The 18,252-nt window shown below is 34.3% G+C and overlaps 4 protein-coding genes and 1 non-coding gene across 7 annotated transcripts; 2 read left to right on the plus strand and 3 right to left on the minus strand.

Moving 5' to 3' along the window:
* Nucleotides 1-1,219: 1,219 nt before the first annotated feature.
* LOC102609309 (F-box/kelch-repeat protein At3g23880-like) lies at nucleotides 1,220-3,470 on the plus strand. 2 transcript variants are annotated; one of them, XM_015531609.3, is made up of 2 exons: nucleotides 1,220-1,434; nucleotides 1,874-3,470. In XM_015531609.3, the coding sequence occupies exon 2, from the start codon at nucleotides 1,920-1,922 to the stop codon at nucleotides 3,108-3,110; it is 1,191 nt and encodes a 396-aa protein (XP_015387095.1). In that variant the 5' UTR covers nucleotides 1,220-1,434; nucleotides 1,874-1,919; the 3' UTR covers nucleotides 3,111-3,470. The 2 variants fall into 2 exon arrangements, with proteins under 2 accessions (XP_015387095.1, XP_006482586.1); XM_006482523.4 differs by having other exon boundaries at nucleotides 1,221-1,434; nucleotides 1,893-3,470.
* A 2,771-nt stretch (nucleotides 3,471-6,241) lies between these two features.
* LOC127903137 (uncharacterized) lies at nucleotides 6,242-9,702 on the minus strand. Its single transcript, XM_052443816.1, has 6 exons — nucleotides 7,897-9,702; nucleotides 7,628-7,756; nucleotides 7,254-7,529; nucleotides 6,966-7,163; nucleotides 6,531-6,803; nucleotides 6,242-6,427 (listed from the first exon to the last, which is right to left on the minus strand). Exons 1-6 carry the CDS (start codon nucleotides 9,700-9,702, stop codon nucleotides 6,242-6,244), a joined length of 2,868 nt encoding a protein of 955 aa, XP_052299776.1.
* A 2,548-nt stretch (nucleotides 9,703-12,250) lies between these two features.
* On the minus strand, nucleotides 12,251-13,781 carry LOC102609582 (60S ribosomal protein L34-like). Its single transcript, XM_006482524.4, has 4 exons — nucleotides 13,613-13,781; nucleotides 13,412-13,491; nucleotides 12,652-12,761; nucleotides 12,251-12,551 (listed from the first exon to the last, which is right to left on the minus strand). Exons 1-4 carry the CDS (start codon nucleotides 13,689-13,691, stop codon nucleotides 12,458-12,460), a joined length of 363 nt encoding a protein of 120 aa, XP_006482587.1. The 5' UTR covers nucleotides 13,692-13,781; the 3' UTR covers nucleotides 12,251-12,457.
* Nucleotides 13,782-14,365: 584 nt separating this feature from the next.
* TRNAL-CAG (transfer RNA leucine (anticodon CAG)) lies at nucleotides 14,366-14,446 on the plus strand. The gene has a single exon. It is a non-coding gene; the product is annotated as a tRNA-Leu (tRNA).
* Nucleotides 14,447-14,503: 57 nt separating this feature from the next.
* On the minus strand, nucleotides 14,504-18,015 carry LOC102609883 (uncharacterized). 2 transcript variants are annotated; one of them, XM_006482525.4, is made up of 6 exons: nucleotides 17,776-18,013; nucleotides 17,414-17,695; nucleotides 16,260-17,317; nucleotides 15,253-15,666; nucleotides 14,913-15,145; nucleotides 14,504-14,825 (listed from the first exon to the last, which is right to left on the minus strand). In XM_006482525.4, exons 2-6 carry the CDS (start codon nucleotides 17,530-17,532, stop codon nucleotides 14,574-14,576), a joined length of 2,076 nt encoding a protein of 691 aa, XP_006482588.1. In that variant the 5' UTR covers nucleotides 17,533-17,695; nucleotides 17,776-18,013; the 3' UTR covers nucleotides 14,504-14,573. The 2 variants fall into 2 exon arrangements, with proteins under 2 accessions (XP_006482588.1, XP_024955728.1); XM_025099960.2 differs by having other exon boundaries at nucleotides 14,504-15,145; nucleotides 17,776-18,015.
* Between the last annotated feature and the right edge of the window lie 237 nt (nucleotides 18,016-18,252).

Below are 18,252 nucleotides of genomic sequence, written 5' to 3' on the forward strand. Positions count from 1 at the left end.
TTCATGAGTTTAGGGCTTGTATAATAAATACAAATTTTGAAATTTGCGTTTGCAATCCTGAAACTATTTTCCAGAATTGAAAGATCACATTACTAATCAATTTTTATTATGTTTAAATGGTCATGAAATTTTTGCTAGGTGTTATTAACTTGTTTCACTATTTTTTGATTTTTATAATTAAAGTTACGAATTTTTGGGTCAGATGACCACAAGTCTAAATTTTTCTAGACAAGTTTTGGATACATGAAACGAAAATTTATTTTAAATATTTTTTGTTATAAAATAAATCTCTTACTTTTATCTCTGAGTCTTTGTTATCTTTCCTGACATAATTTAAAATGGCATGATTTTTAGAGTTTTATTTAAATATTTATGAAATTTCAAATTGTTACTATGTAGTATTAAATACTGAAAAGACTTTTTTGTCCGCCTTAAAATTAAATGATTTTTGAATAAATTTACAACTCTTTCAATTATTAGGTACTTTCATAAGAAATCTCACCTGTTAAAATAGAATCTTTGCAAGGTTTTATAATTCTTGGAGTGACATATTATTAAATTAATTTCAAAATGTATAGGGTGGTTAGAATTTTAATCGTTTTGTCAGTTTGGTATTTTCATATCTAAGAAGGTTGATGTATTGAAGAGTGAATTCGTGCATAATATTTATTAGATGTATATATATGTAATTATGTATGAAAAGATTTCATATGAATTGGAATTTATGGTTTTTAAAGCAATTTTACCATTATAGTTTATGACAATAAGTTATATTTTGGTTAAAAGTTTATTTAAAATGTTTTCCAAAAATTGTTTTAATAATGACTTTAAAATACTTATCTTTTCATAAATTATTTCTTGTAAAAATATTTGTAAAGCTTTGCTAGTTAAATGTCTTATAAAAGCATTTTATTGATATATTAGTTGATTGATTGATATTGAAAGACTAAAAAATGTTTTCATGGTCTTGGCTCATTTTCTATAGTTACCGTTATTGAGATTACAAAATGGCTAATTGTATTGTGAACACCTATTAAAAGAGAGGGACTCAAATGATATTATCAGTTCGGTTCGAATTTTTTAAAATTTAATTCGAAAATCGAACAAAAAAATAAACCCAAAAAAACGAACCGAACCGATTTTTTTCGGTTCCGGTTTGATTTTGCCCACCACTAGGTATTAGGATATTGTGTGAGGGTATTTATTTCCATTAAGATTAAGTCTTCAAAAATCTTAATCAATCCCCTGAGAATAGAACAGAAACTTTAAGTTCCGACTCTGAAACAGCGAAGGCTGACGCAAAGCAAAATAACACCAAACAAAAAGCACAATTCATCAATCCCTAAATTCCCTCTCTTATAATCCCCTTTTTCTGCATATGCCCATTACGTGATTTTATCTATTTCTGATTCTCCTTCTGGGTTTTCTTCACTGGTAAGCGTCTCTCTAGATCCCAACCCATTTAGTCTTTTTGTATACGAAGCTCTGTTTGATTGGAAGCTTCGATTTTTAGTTTCTTTTTGATGATTTATTAATCTGATTTCGTGTTTGCATGATAACAAGTTATAATCTTTTACTTTAATTTGATGTCAAGGATTGAAATATATGATTGATTGTTTTTTGTGTATCGGTTTTGCTATTAGGACATAGTGATTATTATATTTTAAATATAATCATTTAAATTTTATTTAACCATTTATTATTTAATAGATAAAAATAAATTTGTAATTTTATTTAATAATCTATTGTTTACCAATATTATATCTTCTATATAAAATTGACTTATTAATACCCGCACACATGCAAACTATGTTATTTCTTAATTTAATGGCTAGATTTTTGAAAAATATTCCTCAACAAATGATAGTATCAGTATGCATTGCATTTTGCAGATATATTAGAAGCAAGGGCGGAAATCAATGGCAGGGTTTAGTGATCTTCCTGAAGAATTGGTGTTCAAGATTCTTGTATTACTGCCTGTAGACTCGCTGTTGTGTTCCAAATGCGTACAAAAGTCATGGTATTCTCTCATTACGAACTCTAGATTCGTAGTTAAGCATCTCCGCAACCAGATACGTAACAAGAACAGTTGTGCTCTTGTCATTTCACGGCCCATTTCATTTGATATTTCAGAAGCAAATGGCTTGTTCTTCCACTTCTGTGATTGTAATCACATTTTTACTGTTGGTAAGATTATTGAATATCGGTGGTACGAGGATAAACCAGATTATAAACTCGTGGGTCATTGCCATGGCATTGTATGTTTCGCTTTGCTTTCTGGTAGAGTTGTTTTGGCTAACCCAGCTATTAGAGAATTCAGACACCTCCGTGAACACTGTTACCACTCTTTTCGCTACTGGATGGGTTGTGTTGGCTTTGGTTACGATGTCAAATCCAATGATTACAAAGTTGTACGAATATTGTGTATTTCGGATGGCTCTGGTCTTTGTCATTTAAAGGTCGAGGTGTACACCTTGAGTGCAGATTGCTGGAGGGAACTAGCCGCAAACATAGACTTTTTAGGAGCTGGGACTCGTTTTCTAAAGGACAATTTTGAATGTCAATACTTCAGAGGAGCTTGTTATTGGATTTCGTGGAATAAGTCGGTTGGGATTAATTATAATAATCTGGTTAATGGGGATTTTATTTTTTCTTTTGACATGAGTGATGAGGTCTTTCAAAAGTTACCAGTGCCAAATATTCCTAATGAGATTGATCAGGAATTTTCAAAGCTTACAGTTTTGAATGAATCTCTTGCCTTTGTTTTGCGTGATAAGTACAGAAAATCGTATGAGATCCAGATATGGGTCATGGATGAATTTGGAGCCAATGAAATCTGGAAAAAATTATTTACCACTGAACCCTTTTGCGAAATCAAGAGACCATTATCATTTTGTGAAAGGGGTGAGCTTATCATGGATGACTACTATAGAGAAGCATGTTCCTACAACCTTGGCACCAAAGAAATCAAAAAGCTTCCTGTTCTAGCGTGTACCCTGAAAATTCAAGATAAATTTGGCACTTCGTTGTTTGGTTTTCGGCTGCTTTATGTAGTAAATTACATGAGCAGTCTAGTTTCAGTCAGAGGAGGACATAAGCTCATAACCTAGGAGGGATGGAAATAAGCTTGACATAGGACGTCATAACTCATAACTTGATGAATGAAACTATGCCTCAGCTGACTTGGAGAAGTGTCTAATATATTTGGGCCAAGTATTAGATTAGTTTTCTTATCATCTAATGATATTTTAATAGAAGTCTTTTGTCAGTTATTTCTCTTCTTGATTGCCCTCTTGCTTAAAGCTTACTTTATTTGGCTTTTTCAGCAAGTAGCTGTTTGCAGTTTATAAACTTCAATGAATTGCTTGTGGTTAAGTCGAGAACAGGCTTGTATTTTTCGACCCTTACCCAAGATTTGGCTTAGTGTTAGACAATCTTTCTTATCATTTGTCAATTTGATGCTTCTAGAATGCCTCCATGTTTAATGCTTTTATTTAATTTTAACAGATGAATTACAATGAATCATGTAAATATGAGTAGATATCTGTTCCTCACGGAAGATGAGGATTGGAGTAGTGATAGGGTATAAATTTAGCACCCTGAAAGTTCTAAATTTCTTGCCACTCATGGCTGGGGATTATTTACAGTTTTTCCTGAACATTATATGAGCCAGCCAAGTTTATCCATTGACATGGAAGATTATGCTTCTGTTATAATTGCATGTGAACTATCTGTTACCGCAGGGATTGGATCATGCTTTGAATTAACTCATTGAATTCTGACTGTTTGTTTATCGCTGCTGTATTATCTTGTGAACTTGATTATTGATATTTAATAAGGGTCTTGAAACATTTCACGGCTAATTTGAGACATGTCCGGTAGATTTGAAATCTTTTCCATTAGAATAAAGTTGTGTCGGATGCTTCTCATATTTACAACTATAAGCACGTGAAGAATTTCCACGTTGCTTAGTTTGCGTAGCTCCGTTTAGCTTGGCTTTTCAAATAGAGCTTATTTAGATAGAGATTTTGTCCACGATCTGTAATGCTGACAGTGTACTTGAGCAAGATCAATGAATCCTCTAATGTATAAGAGACTCAAAAGTAAAATAATTTCTACAGAAAATTGTGCAGTGAACTTTTATCTTTGAGATATACTAATTAATTTCTCTATCTGTCAAACTATTTTGTTTTATTGTGATGTATTTTCTATCATCTATTGATGAATATTGCTAGATACAATACCCTGATTGAATTACCGACCGGGTCACCGGGAGTACAAGTGACACTATGTGATATAAACAATTGTTTTAAACGAAATGATTTATTGAACACATGGTTATATGTTCAAATGATTTTTGGCCAGCAATTGAATGAAGGTTTTATTGTTAAATGAAAAATGATTGTATATTGAAAATAATTATTACAATATGACTTAATTTATTATGTGTTTTGCCGTACATATGTAATAGAATATAAAATGATTACTTTTTTTTTTAATAATTTATGGTACTTTATAATTATTATTATATAATTGTTTGTCAATATGTTTAACGATAATTATAATTGTTCACTATGATGTAGTATCAATTTATACTGGATATATGGTTTCAAATTACTTAATTGTTTTTAGCGTCTAAAAGATTTAAATTCTCATTGTTAAAGATCTAAGTGTTTCAATATATAGTTATTATTTAGTAGATAAATATAGGATGATGTTATATATGGGTTTATTGACGGCTACCCCTCGTCTTTAATATTTTACACATTGAGTTTTTAGATGGATGTTTTTGTTGGAGGCTTCAATATGTTGTGTTAGGCTCTTTGGATGAGCGAATTCTAATATAGTTAATAAGCGAAGATTTTTCTGAAATTCAGTCATGGGTCGGATGTCAAGTTCAGATTATGGAACCCCCTAAGTTACATGCATGTAACTTAACATTAGCCTCAGATTATTGTTTTTGTTTATATTGTTTTTGAGGTTTAAGAATGATCGAAAGGAATATTTCATAACATCTCGGTTCCGAAAGGCTTCGGGGAGCCGGGGTGTTACACTTTAATTATCCTGCATCGTGGGAGATTTTCCTAATGACTGATCCCTTTCTTGAAGCAGTCAGAAACTGAGCAGAGACAACTCCAATATGAACTGAAATGCTGATGATAAGTTCCTAAAGCAAATTCATGATTTCACTGTTAGTTTTGAAGTAGATATTATCCAGCTCTTTTCATGAAAAATATGATAAGAAATGTAAAGATAACAAACTAGAATTGGAAGAAACAAGCATTTACCTCTGGTCGCCCTTCGAGTTCTAAACAGAACAAAAGGTAAAAGAAAAATCCGACTGCATGAAGCTGGGAATTCGAAATAATGACAGTTTAACTGGGTGGGTTAACAGTTGTATGACAAGCCACCCACATCTTTTATCCATGATCTGTAATGCTGACAGTGTACTTGAGCAAGATCAATGAATCCTCTAATGTATAAGAGGCTCAAAATGAAATAATTTCTACAGAAAATTGTGCAGTGAACTTTTATCTTTGAGATATACTAATTAATTTCTCTACTTGCCAAACTATTTTGTTTTATTGTGATGTATTTTCTACCATCAATAAGAAGAGACCAAAAAAAGGAGAAAGAAAAATCCTAGATCTTTAATTGCTAATCGGATCATGATCCAGCGCGCTCAGTATGTGGCGCTGTTGCAAACATAAAACAGAATCTTCGGTAGTAGGCTTCTTGCTTTGCAGGTGGAAACAACATCAATCCAAGAACCAGTGACCTGTAAATGCACATAAAATTTCGATTACACAAAGACTCAAGGAAAGAAATAAAAGAAATTAATAAATTTCGCAACCCCTTCAGAATTTACCCCAACACTATTGGTGTCTTGATGCTGTTTATATTGCTTATCGTCACCATTGTAAAAAAAACAGAAGGACTATTGACGATCCCTAGAAAAGCAAACCTGGAAAATCAAAGACGAAACTTGTAATTGTACCTTGAGTAAGATAGGTTCAATTTTAAAGCTCAAGGAGTTTCAAGCACTTGGAAATTTACCATTGAAAGGAGGAAGTATGAGCAATCATTGATATCATTGATCCCTTCATATAATTTCTTTAGATTCACCTTATTATGAAGAATATTCCAGGTTTTTGATATATTTTCAGAACTCTCATCATCTCTCGGCCAACTTATAACTGAAAATTCAAGCCATAAATAATTAAGATTACTACATTATTCATCATATGAAAATTTTGAATGCTTTTTCTAAGAGAATCGGGAGGACACCAGTTGCGAAGACTTTTGGAGTACGCAGAAGTTCATGGGTGATTCGGATACTTCGTCGGTTGCAGTATTCACAATTCAATCGTCCGAACATGACCGCCCGCTCGAAAAGCTCGACAAAAGACTCTCGATTGTACAGATACTGAGTTAAAAGAACAATGTTCAAACTAGCACATACAAAGACTAAACTTATATATATATATGTACGGGAACTTATGTGAATGAACAATTGCAATTTAACCAACCTGCAGCTTTGTGAGAGAGGATGCATCTAGAGAGAGAAAAAGGGAAGAATACTTCTGATGCCTAGATTCTTTACGACAGATTCTGGCGTCACATTTTATATGATCTAAACGATCCATTCCAAATCTTCTGTGCACCCAACACTCAGAATCTAAGCAATCCCAATTGCCCTTGTACAGGTCGTCTGGAACTATATCGTGATTACCTGTATAAAATGCCTCATGAAGAGATCTCAAGATTATCACAAGGAATTCAGAAGCATCCATCACTTGTCCCTGGAAAACAGGCATTCGATTGAGTGACAATAAATAGATGTACAGGAATGAACAAACAAAGAGAGAATAAAGAAAAGCATTTGCTTATCTTCTCACAATCAAGTTCTGCAATTCCATGGTGGTGAAAATTATTCAAAATTGAAAAGTGGTCTCCATACAAACCTCTATGGGGTCGTTCCGATCACGATCGTAAGTGCTCAAAGCAATTCTTAATTCAGTAGGATCAACAGCTTCTCCCTGATGATTGGCACCACAGATTTTAAAAAAGGCACAGACAATGCAGGGGTCTCCAATGTGATTATGATGTGAATGGCATAACTTCATGCACTCATCTTGGAAGTCTCCTAGTTGCCATAGGGACTGCACAGCACATGACAGATAAGATTTCAGGAAAAGAAAATGGAGAGGGAAGTGACCATCATTTCAGTAGAACAGTTGTGGAATGATAACCTGTAGAAGCATAATTAGAAAGCTATCCGCAGCTTCTTTTCCTAGTCCAGTTCCGAGAACATTGACTTCATCTGCAGATTGCCTCTGATACTCCAAATTTTGTTCAGGTGATCTATCGTCAATCTCAATCGGTTGTTGCAGGTCATCAGCTCTTTCACCCATCTCAGTATTTGGATTTTCTCTGAGTACAATTGATAAATTTTGTTCTGTGCCTATGATCTTTCTCCTTTTTTGTACCTTTAGTATACTGTCATGAACCAGCTGTTCTAGTCGTGCCTACAGAGGACGGAATTTCAGTAAGGAAAGACGTAACAAAAAACATCAAGAAGGAAAGGAAAGAACTGTTGAGAAGACTGAGAGATTTCACTATAAACCTTCATGAATGACTTCAATATGGGCAACACAATTAATCCATAGTCACAAGCACATAGCTCTCCAAGCTGTAGGTTATGTAGCTTCATGATGCCAATACTTTCCTTTATCCTTTCATATAAACCAGCAATCTGAGGGATTGAATATAGTCAGACAACAAGGAAACAAAACAGCTGAATGATTAAGGAATCACTTGGCTGAAGAAATGAAAGCCAATGGTACTCACATTCGCTTGCAGCTGCTTTCTCCAAAATGATATTTTTTCACTTACACAATCATCTGACGGATTCAAGCTTTCGTGAATTCTGGGCTTTTCTTCAAACTGGTAAGCAGTCACAGGGTCTGTTTCCAGAAGATTAAAAATAAATTCTAGTTCAAACTGATCACTCGTGGCATTACCATTCCCCTCTTCTAGCACTTCTTGCCGTCCTCTAAGCAGGGATGCAAAAGCTTCCTTCATAGACTCTGGATTTTTTTCCCTTCGCTTAGTCTCGTCACCACATATACCATCAACTGCTTCTACTACTTTCTGTTTTATCAGATACTCGTGTCTTTCCTCACATAGTCTCAGAAAATTTGAACGTTCCGTTTTAAAGAACAGAAACAACTCAGCTTTCAGTACTTCATTAGATTCTCTTAGGCTTGTCCATAATCTAAATGCTTCCTCAACGTCATGGCCCTCATATAACCATGAAACAAAATCATCAGAAATATTCTGAATCCCATCCAAACTCAGACAGGAGGAGTCCTCGCTAAGAACAAGCTCCTCTTTGATACCAAAAGTCTGAGAACCAGCAAGTTGTTCTTCCATTGAATTATCCATACTAGGAATTCTACATAAAGCACCAGAAACATTCTGCAACCTACCAAGGATTCTTGTAAGCTGTGAAGATTCCAAAAAGAAAACTAGCCTAAGTGAATTTAGGCCTATATTCCTCAACTGTGAATCAGAAAATCTAGTTTTAAGGATGCATATGGCATCGTTTATCACCCCAACAATATCAGTTTGCGTAAGATATTTATATCTGAGAAGCATTTGAAGCGTACCACAGAGTCTCTCTAGAAGCGCGAGGCGTTTTTTATCATCACTTAATGGCCAATTCTGATCTTCTAGGCCCTTTCTTGCTGCTTCAGTAGTATCAACGGGCTTCCACCCACCTTTCGTAATCAACTCAACTGAATCGTTATCAACCTTTATCGGAAGGATTTTTAGAACATGATGTTGAAATTTCAAGTCATGAGAAACACGAAGGTGCCCCATGCAAGAATGCCATTCATTGAAAATCGTGCAACATTCCCCACACTCCCAGAACCTCCATGTCTTCCGTTCCTTGGCAAATTTTATAGCTTCCAAAAAAAGATCTTTCTGCGTACCGTAAATCAGAACTCGTTCAAGCTCTTCGATTCTTACTTGAAAAAAGTTTGATTTTGCCTCGGCACTCATTTCAGTATTCCAGAAAGATTTTGCTGTATCCAAACAGACCAAAAAAATTTTTGGCGAATACCTCAAACTCCTGAGCTGGTTTTGATTACTCTGTACTCTTTCTGTGGCTGCATTTGCACTTTCGTTGGCTCTCCGCTCTGAACTGATTGCAACCCACCTTTTCTTCCTCTCACATTTGTTTATCAAATCCCTCAATTCTTGTTTTGTTTTCTCAATTTCCCAATCTTGGCTTGGATCTTTGAAAAAAAAAGAAGATATTTCATCCGTCGGATTCTTGATTTCTAATGCCCTGTTGCATTCCTTGATCACCTCGTCATATTCTTGGTCGGAAGTCGCCAAATCATAGAGTGTGCAGGCGCAAAAGTGAGCTAGAATGGTGGAGCTTGGGCACAGAATCGATGCTTGACGAGCCGAGATGGCTGCTTCGTCTATGTGATGTCGAACTGCACCACGATCTCTACTTCGCATAGCAAGTTGGTAGTGAATAAATGCTTGTGCGTGGTGAAAAGGAGCACAGTTCTTTTTTAATAGATTCAAGGATCCACTGTAGTCTTCTTGTTCATATGCTGCAATGGCAGCTGTAACATCATTGGACGGTGTTTGCGGTTGTTTGCTTGGACCTTTCTTGTTCATTTTGATGGTGGATTTCTTGTTTTTCTTGACATAGAATTAGCGCTTATGGCTGTTCTTTGTTTTCGTTACTTCTGGTTTATGAAAAAGGGAGCTTGTCTTGCTTAAGGCGGGAAAATAACGGTGCAGGGCAAGTTGGGAAATCAAAAGTATCTTTTCTGATTTACGGTTAGTTCGTTGGAGAAGCTTTTTAACGCCTCTGTAAATTTCTTATAATGCTCCTTTCAAATATTATTTTTTAAAATACCTCCAGTTTAATTTACAACATATAAACACATATATTACAATTAATCATCATCTTATAAAATTTTTATGTTAAAAATGTTTTTTTTTTAATCTTCTATTTATAAATTACATACAAATCCTAAAATCTCAGTTTTTTTTTTTGTTATAAAGTTTCTATTTTCATAATTTTAAATTCTTATAATTTTCTCAAAAATTTTTTTTATTAAAATTAAAATATAAACATAAATTATGAAATGGGGTGGGTGTAAAATTTTTTTTTAGAAGAATAATTCATTTAAGTGTTTATTTAAATTTTTATTTTAAAAAATAAGAAATGAAATCAATTGTATTTGATTATTTAGATAGTTTCAAGTAAAAATAAATTTTAAAAAGAGTTTTGAGGGCGTGTCAAAAGGCCTACCCATTCTTCATTTGAAATGAAAGCCCGTAATAAAAAATAAATAAAAAAGAAATGAAAGGCCAAATTTCTAGAGCCCACTAATTTATACAAAACCAGCTTGCAAGGCCCACGAAACAATCGTATTCAAGAGCGCATTCGCATTCCACTGATGAATTTCCTCAACAGTTTCTTTGGAATCTAATTGGGGCGGCATGTCAATGGTCATACAATAAAACATCTACATTATTGATCACCCAATTAAGATTATACTCAAACAAATGATTAATCAGGGAATTGTTGAAGATGGAGGAGTTTCTAAGAAGCAGTTGGTTTTTGTGCCAAATTAATTTCTTGTCGTTTCACTATTTCTCAACTAGAGCACCTGTTTTCTTTTGGTAGAGTTAAAATAAAAATGAACGCTCTTCTTGATTAATGTTAAACAATGGCTAGTCATTTTCATGTTGAAGAATGAATTAAACTTATCATTTATTACATGTTTGGTCCAAAGAAATAAGAAAAAAAAAAAAGAGGAAGGAAAATGGAAAGGAGATGGAGGGGTAGAGAATGAAAAAAAATAAATAGTAATCTCAATTTAATTATTTAATTTGACATAAAATCATTTCTTACTCCTTTATTTCTTAAATCAAATGGTGCCATCCAAGCATCCATACTCTTGCACATTTTGCATCTACAGAAGGCATAATAAACAAATCATCAGTTGACTTAAAAATTTAAAAATGCATACAAAATATTTTTTTATTGAGTGTGTATATATCTATATATTTATTTAGATTTCTATCTTAATGTAATTGGCAAATGGCAATAATAATAATAATAATAATAATCCTTTTAATAATATAATTGTGCGAAATTAATTAAAGCACGCGTTTGAGATTGGGTTTCCCAACAACCACTTGCTGCCCAAGTCTCTCAATCTATTGGATTATCGGGTGAAAGAATTAACTAAATCCTATGGACTTGAGTATGTTCATGTCGGTGAACGTAAAAAAGATCACGATGTTGCTTTGCATACTGTTACTTTTTTAAAAGCCATTGTTTCTTCTTCGCGCAGTACTCTCGATGAAATGGTAATTGATGATGGGTTTGCTATAATGGCTTCAAGCGGTAAAGTGCTGACCCAGTTCGTTGAGATGTGAGTCATGGATGGCTCTGATGTCAATGGAACTTGGAAAAAAATTGTTAACGATTAGACCCAATTTGAAATCTCACAGGTCAATAGCATTTTGGAAAAATGATGAGCTTGTTGTGGGAGCCAGGGATGGAATTCGAAGATGCTACAACCTTGGCATCCAAGAAATCAGAGGTTTCATATTCATAAGGATCTAAGATTACATTTTGCTGAAATTTACATGAGTAGCGTAGTTTCACTCAGAGGCGGAAATAAGCTTGACTCGGAAGATTACAGCTTAACAAAGGAAACAATGCCTCTAATTTAATTTCATATTATAGATTGCTTTGAAAGAACAAACTGTTGTTTGTAAATCTTTTACTTCTTTCTCCATTACCATCCTTTTTGACGCAGGGGAATAAAAAAAACCACTAAAAATCCATCTTCTCTTATCGGTTTCCACAGATCTAATGATTATTAACTTCAGTGTTGCTTCTGCTTGGCATAATCGCAGGCCATATATTTCAGATTGGACAAGATCGAATAATTGGCATCAGTTGCAAGAACTGAGTGCATGTCCCTAGTCCAGTACGGTTGTCATTTGCGTTTCTTCTGCTACTTCAACTGAGATTAATGGAAGTCGAATGTTGAAACCGAAGCAAGCGGACCTAAGTCTGAGTCTACGGCCACGAGTTCCGACGACCAAAGGGGCAAACGGACAGAATCTCACTTTCATTGTCTATGTTGTACTTAACAAACCAAAACAAAATCATTAAAAATTCAACACTTTTGAATGATTCTCAAAATTAACTACTTAATTTTAATAAACCAAGAACCGGTAATTGATTTCTCTTCAAAATTTAAGTAATCAATATCAAGCAGACTAAATAATATAAAAGAACGTTCAACTCTCTCAGTACCACATCATTGATCATAATCACACCAAAATTTCTCTATCCCACGTTCTACAGTTGAAAAAGGATTAGCTTTTATTTTCCCATTTTCTAGCTCTTTAGGGCCTGCTTTTCCTTTGCTTTCTGGATCTTCAAAACCTTCTTCACAATCTTCTGTTCTTCCACCAAGAATGCTCGAATTATCCTATAAAACAGCAACAACAAAAGAAGTCCATCAGATTTGCCTTGAATCACCTTTAACTGATAAAGAGCAGCAAATGCTCATTAAGTATTCACAATAATACCTCTCCCTGACAACCCCACCAGACAATACTCCACCATAAGTACGATTCACAGTCCTGCGGTTTCTTGACAATCTAGACCTCTTGTACTCAGCAGGTCTCAAGTGAGGAATCTGCAAAGCATTCAATAGCCATGCTCAATCAAAAGCACATGAAAAATTAAAACTAACAACTTGCACTCTTGACATTACTTGAGCCACCCTGCTAATTACCATACTTGGCAAATGAAAAATACACAAAAAACAGGCTACCACAACTTCAACTTGAAAGAAACATTTTATAGAGAGAACTAAAGAACTATAGAGATGCCAGTTATCAAACTTCTTGTTTCCCACCAAATTTTTATTGTGAGAAATGTTTCATAAATCACAGCATTGAATATTTAAGGAGACAAACATGGCACAGTACAAAACTCAGAAATTGCACAAAACTACACATCAGAATGTGACTTTCAAGTAGAGACATACTTCCATAACACATTCTTGTTTATCTAGCACTTCCGAGAACAAGGTCATCCTCAAATAGAATATGTAAAAGTAAAATAAGCAGCTAGGTGTGGACTGCCAAGTAATTTCTGAAAAAAGCTTTCCATCCACTAAGCTAAATCAAAATCAGACCTTCACTAGACTGTTTCACACAATTAAATCTTGCGAATTATCACCAATGCATAATCATAAAAACTGTAAATTTCACCCAAAAAATAAAAAAACAGAGCTTCAATGTTATTTTACATTAAATTCATCAATCATACGAGAATACATACCCCTTGAATTCTCTTGCCAGTAACAGGACACTTAGGCCCACTAGCTCTCTTCTTGGTGCTCTGGTACACCAATTTTCCACCTTCAAAACACATCAAACTAACATTTTTATTCTCATTCAAACAGAATAATAGAAAATGAAAGATGCCCACATTACAAAAAATTTTAAAAGAAATAACACAAGGGTTTTTCACAAACATTACCAGGGGTTTTAACAACCCGGTGCTGGCTTGATTTGGTGGCATAGCTGTGCCGTTTGCGGTATGTTAGCCGCTGAACCATTTTAGTCTCTTTTCTTTTAATGAGATTTTAAAAAAAAAAATCACTTTCGTGGGATATAGAGGTGGAAGAAGAAGAGCTTTATGGGCTGTGAGGGATTTGAGAGTTGAAAAAACCTAGATCGAATGGCTGTGATTTTAGGTTCTGTTTACCAACGGTTGGGATTGACTACATGCAGGTTGCTATTTGTGGACGTGTGAATAGAATAATTAGTTGGGCTTCATTTCGGGCCTAGGATTCTAGGATTTGGTCCATTTGGAATCAATTTTTAAATTCTAAAACATTTTCGTGCTTGATGGTTGTAATTGTTGTTTTACAATTTACAAGAACCTTCATTAATGCAAGTGAAGTGAAATTTGAATCCTATTAAATCTCAACGTCTTGTATTATTCTAAAAGAATTTAGTAGTTGGCAGAACTCACAGTCTAGCACTAGGCACTAGCACCCACAATTGCTTTTTACTTCAGCTAAGTCCAATTAATTTGATGTTAAAACTTTGTTTGAACAGATTTCTAATAATTTCAAGAAGGGTACTTAATGAATTTTCAAATTTAAAAAAGAAAACCGTTTGAAATAGAGAAAAAGTAAGAACGTTTTTAACTCATGGGTTGTGTAGGATGTTATTTAAAAAATAAAAGATATGATTAAATAAAGGAAGAAGAAAAATTCATTAGCCTGTCAAGATGGCCGAGTTGGTCTAAGGCGCCAGTTTCAGGTACTGGTCCGAAAGGGCATGGGTTCGAATCCCATTCTTGACATATTATGTATACGCTTTTTTTTCCTTTAATAAAAATATAAAATATTGCAAGCCATAGTTTCTCTGAAACATCTCTATTTAAAGAAGCATAGATCTACAATGACACAGCCAATATGTACCGTACCAATTTAACAAGGAAAAAGCAAAAATGCTGGCTCTACATGTATTCTTCGACTAATAAAATTAATCTTATCCAATTTATTTCGACACCAAAGCAGCTGATCCGTCGTTAATTTTGTCATATTCAGAACTCTTGCCACTAATTTCATATCAACTTGAGAGAAGAAGTAAAGCACTTGATCTGAATTCTCCTGCTGCTTCTGAAATTTCCTCAGTATGCAGTTCCCACTTCTCAATATTTCCTTGAGCTTTTTCTCCTTCTGCAATTCCAAATAAAAATGATAAATTAAACTATAATGTGACATCATATATAGTTTAGTACTTCGCTTAAATGAAAAATTATGTACCTTTTGAAGACTGGTTCTAACTTCTGCTAAAAGCCCTAAATCTAAAGCATCTTGTGGCTCGATTTGAGTCCCTTTTCGACTCTTTTGGATCATGATGTTAGCATCTTTATCAACACGAACGAACCTCCAAAATATTCGTATTGATTCTTCCATGATTTCAACTAGCATATCGCTTGTGATTGCATACTCATCTTTCATCTTCATTCTTGCTTTCTTGTCCTTTTTGCTGTCTTCTGCAACAGAAACGACAGGCTTTGCATCAGTCAAACGTTTGTTTTGCTGCTATAATATTAATACATCAAAAAATGTTACCCATTATGTTGTGTTGTGTGTTCCCCACCTCTTATGACTGGAACTTGAAGAAGATTACGGAGCACACATCGGTTCTTAATGTAATTTTCAACTCTGGGTCCTTCAAATGGTTCATTTTCGATGAATCTTTGCATGAGGACTTGAAACTGTTGGAATTCTCCAGCAACTTCATTGTACCGGCATATTCCATAAGGGTCTGATTCCCACAGCTCCAAGGATTTTTCATATTGCCAGTGAAGAATTTCCCAAGAGAGACACAATTGTCCCACATAGACTACTTCTAAATCACTATGCAACTCTCTAATGAACTGCTTCATTGGGTCAAATTCGGACTTTTTCCGTTTGCTTAGAAGAAAATTCTGGGAAAGAACAGATGTGACCCCTGGAGGTGAAAATTTGAGGCCCGAAATTGATTGAAGTGGGTCCTTTGACTGGAGAAAGCCTGTAGATTGAACGTAGAACACATGCATCAGAGGTTTCAGAGTTCTTTTCCCGTGCAAATGTCCGCACATTTTAAAGGAACAAATTTTCAATGTGATTCAATCAAATGAAACTACATAAAGAGAAATTTTGCAAGTGACCACCATGAATCAATTATAGCCCAAAAAGTCAGCTCACTCAAATCAGATCACGCACATAGCCTTTTTCACGTTGCTTTCTAACATTAAAAGAACTTTTGAAAATATATAAAATATTTATTTTTATTTCAATGAAGCACTAAACACTAGTGCAGGATTTAGGTAAAGCAATGCCAAAATAAGATACGTGTGTTGTTAAATAATAAGGTGAGGGCCTAAGTTGAAAGTAAAAAGTTGGTTGGGTGACATTAAGTAGCATGCAAATGAACCTTCAACTAACTAAATTAATTAGATCTATAAGCAGTACCCTTATTATATTATTTAACTTGCAAAGACTAATTTAAACAGCATTAAATAAATAAATAAATAAAAGAAAAATAGAGGCATACCCTTAAATCATTTAAATTAAATAGTATATGCAATAATTAAGGATTCTGCAGCAAGGGAAGCAACTGACCTATTGTGTACATCTTCTGGTAATTCAAGATGTCGAATTTTCGCATACGTTCCCGGTAACTCTTGTAGAATTTGTGAAGCTCGCCCATTGTATCCTCATGCTGAAACTTTTCATCAATCTTCCAAGGCTTCAAATCTTCTGTTATTTTTGGTGACTCAGATTCTTCTAAAATAGTGGGAAGTCCTATGGCCCTTGCCTTTTTAAGCTCCATCTTTAGCTGGTCTATCAAATCTTGATGCTCCCATAAAGTTTCCAATCCATTTGAATCCTCAGAATCCAAATGCATCTTGGAGTCATTATTACAATTTTTCACACTACTTGTTGCTTCATCATTGTCTTTGCGGCCAAATTCTTGAGTAGTTTTTGAAAAGTTTACATTGGACTCTTCCAATTCTTCAAGCTCTTCCATTATATCAGTATCACAAGCTTCATCATCAAATTCATTCGATTTTACATTCTCTGATGCTTCTGCAAAATCTGTATCCGACAAAAACCCTTCACTTGTTGAACCAACAAATTGACTTGTGAACAAGTCCTCATTGCTAGAAGCAATCGAACCCGAGTCAGAATCTTTAGCTATGAAGTCATTTTCTGAAAGAAACCCAGTATCCCCTAAAGCATCTTCACAATTTTGCTCATCCTCCTCCTCCTCTTTTTTGCATACATTATCTTTGCAATTCTCTCGTTCATCTTCAGAGTGCTGATTAGCAAAAGAATCAAATCTTGCACCGGCACATAACTCTTTCACAGTAAAGCTCACATCTTTTGGTTCCTCAAAGAAGCTACTTGAGTAATTATCAGACTTGAACTCATACTTGCTAGTGCTTGTAGATGGGATAAAATCGAAATTCCCCTTGTCGCTTTTACTAAATTCTTCGTAAGTCTGAAACTTGAACTTGAAAAAGAACTTTGGAGTATCTTCTTCTTCGCCGTTCTCAGTACCATGAAACTCGACAGAATCACTTTTTGCTTCATCCAATTCAGGTTCGGGCTTAATTGAAGTAGAAGCTGCCAAACAATTTGAGTTTTTCTTTTCCGAATTCTCATCCCCTTGAGCTCTGAAGAAACAAATTATTCAATGAAATAGAATTAAAAATTTCTAGTTATTGAACTCAAAAACAGTAATGATAAGAATAGCTCTAGCTTTTGAGTACCTGAAGAAGAACTTGTTGAAGAGACCAAACAGAGCAAGAAACAGAGATGAGGCATAAACCCAGAAAGAGCAACCTATAAGAACCAATTTTTGGGACACAAATCCATTAGCAGGACTCATTTTCAAAAATCCAACTGCTTTTTCGAGCTAAAACAAACTTTTTTGAAGCAACAAATATAACCCATCAGTCACTTTATTTATTCATTCTGAAGCAAAAAACAGAGCAGTTCATGAAACTTTTGATTCCCACGTTGAATTTTCCATGCAAGAATGGACTTTTCACCTGTTAAAAAACCAAAAGAAAAATAAGCCAAAATTCGAAGACTTAAAATCAAATAAGATTTAAAGAAGTTGAAATCCGACCTAATTAAGGAGAATGATTGTTAAAGCTAAAATTGAGGAAAGAAAAGAACTTGTCAGCTACTGAGCTTTGATTTGAGCTAATCTCAGGGTTGCTTAAATCACCGGAAATTCTGAGAAGCCGTTAACGTTATCTCATTAGATTTTGTTCTGTTGAAGGGTCTCGTTCAGTCTCGTATAATTTGTAGTATTCAAAGATTTTGAGTTCGTGAGGGAAAATATTCTTATATTGGGTTAAACTGAAACTTGACGTTTTATACTTGCATATTTATTTATTTATTTATTTGAAGAAAAAATAGTTGAAATTTATGTCGGTGAGAATTTTCAAGTTTCCAAAAAAAAATTCCTGATAAAGGTGCGTGGGATTACCTGTCAACGTAAGGAAATTGTTAATTAGGTATATTATAAAACAAATTGCACAAATAAAAACAAAATTGGCATGCCAAGAGAAGAAGAATTCTTTAGAAAAATCTAACTATA

Source organism: Citrus sinensis, chromosome 6 (assembly GCF_022201045.2).
Source record: "Citrus sinensis cultivar Valencia sweet orange chromosome 6, DVS_A1.0, whole genome shotgun sequence".
Taxonomy (NCBI): Eukaryota; Viridiplantae; Streptophyta; class Magnoliopsida; order Sapindales; family Rutaceae; genus Citrus; species Citrus sinensis.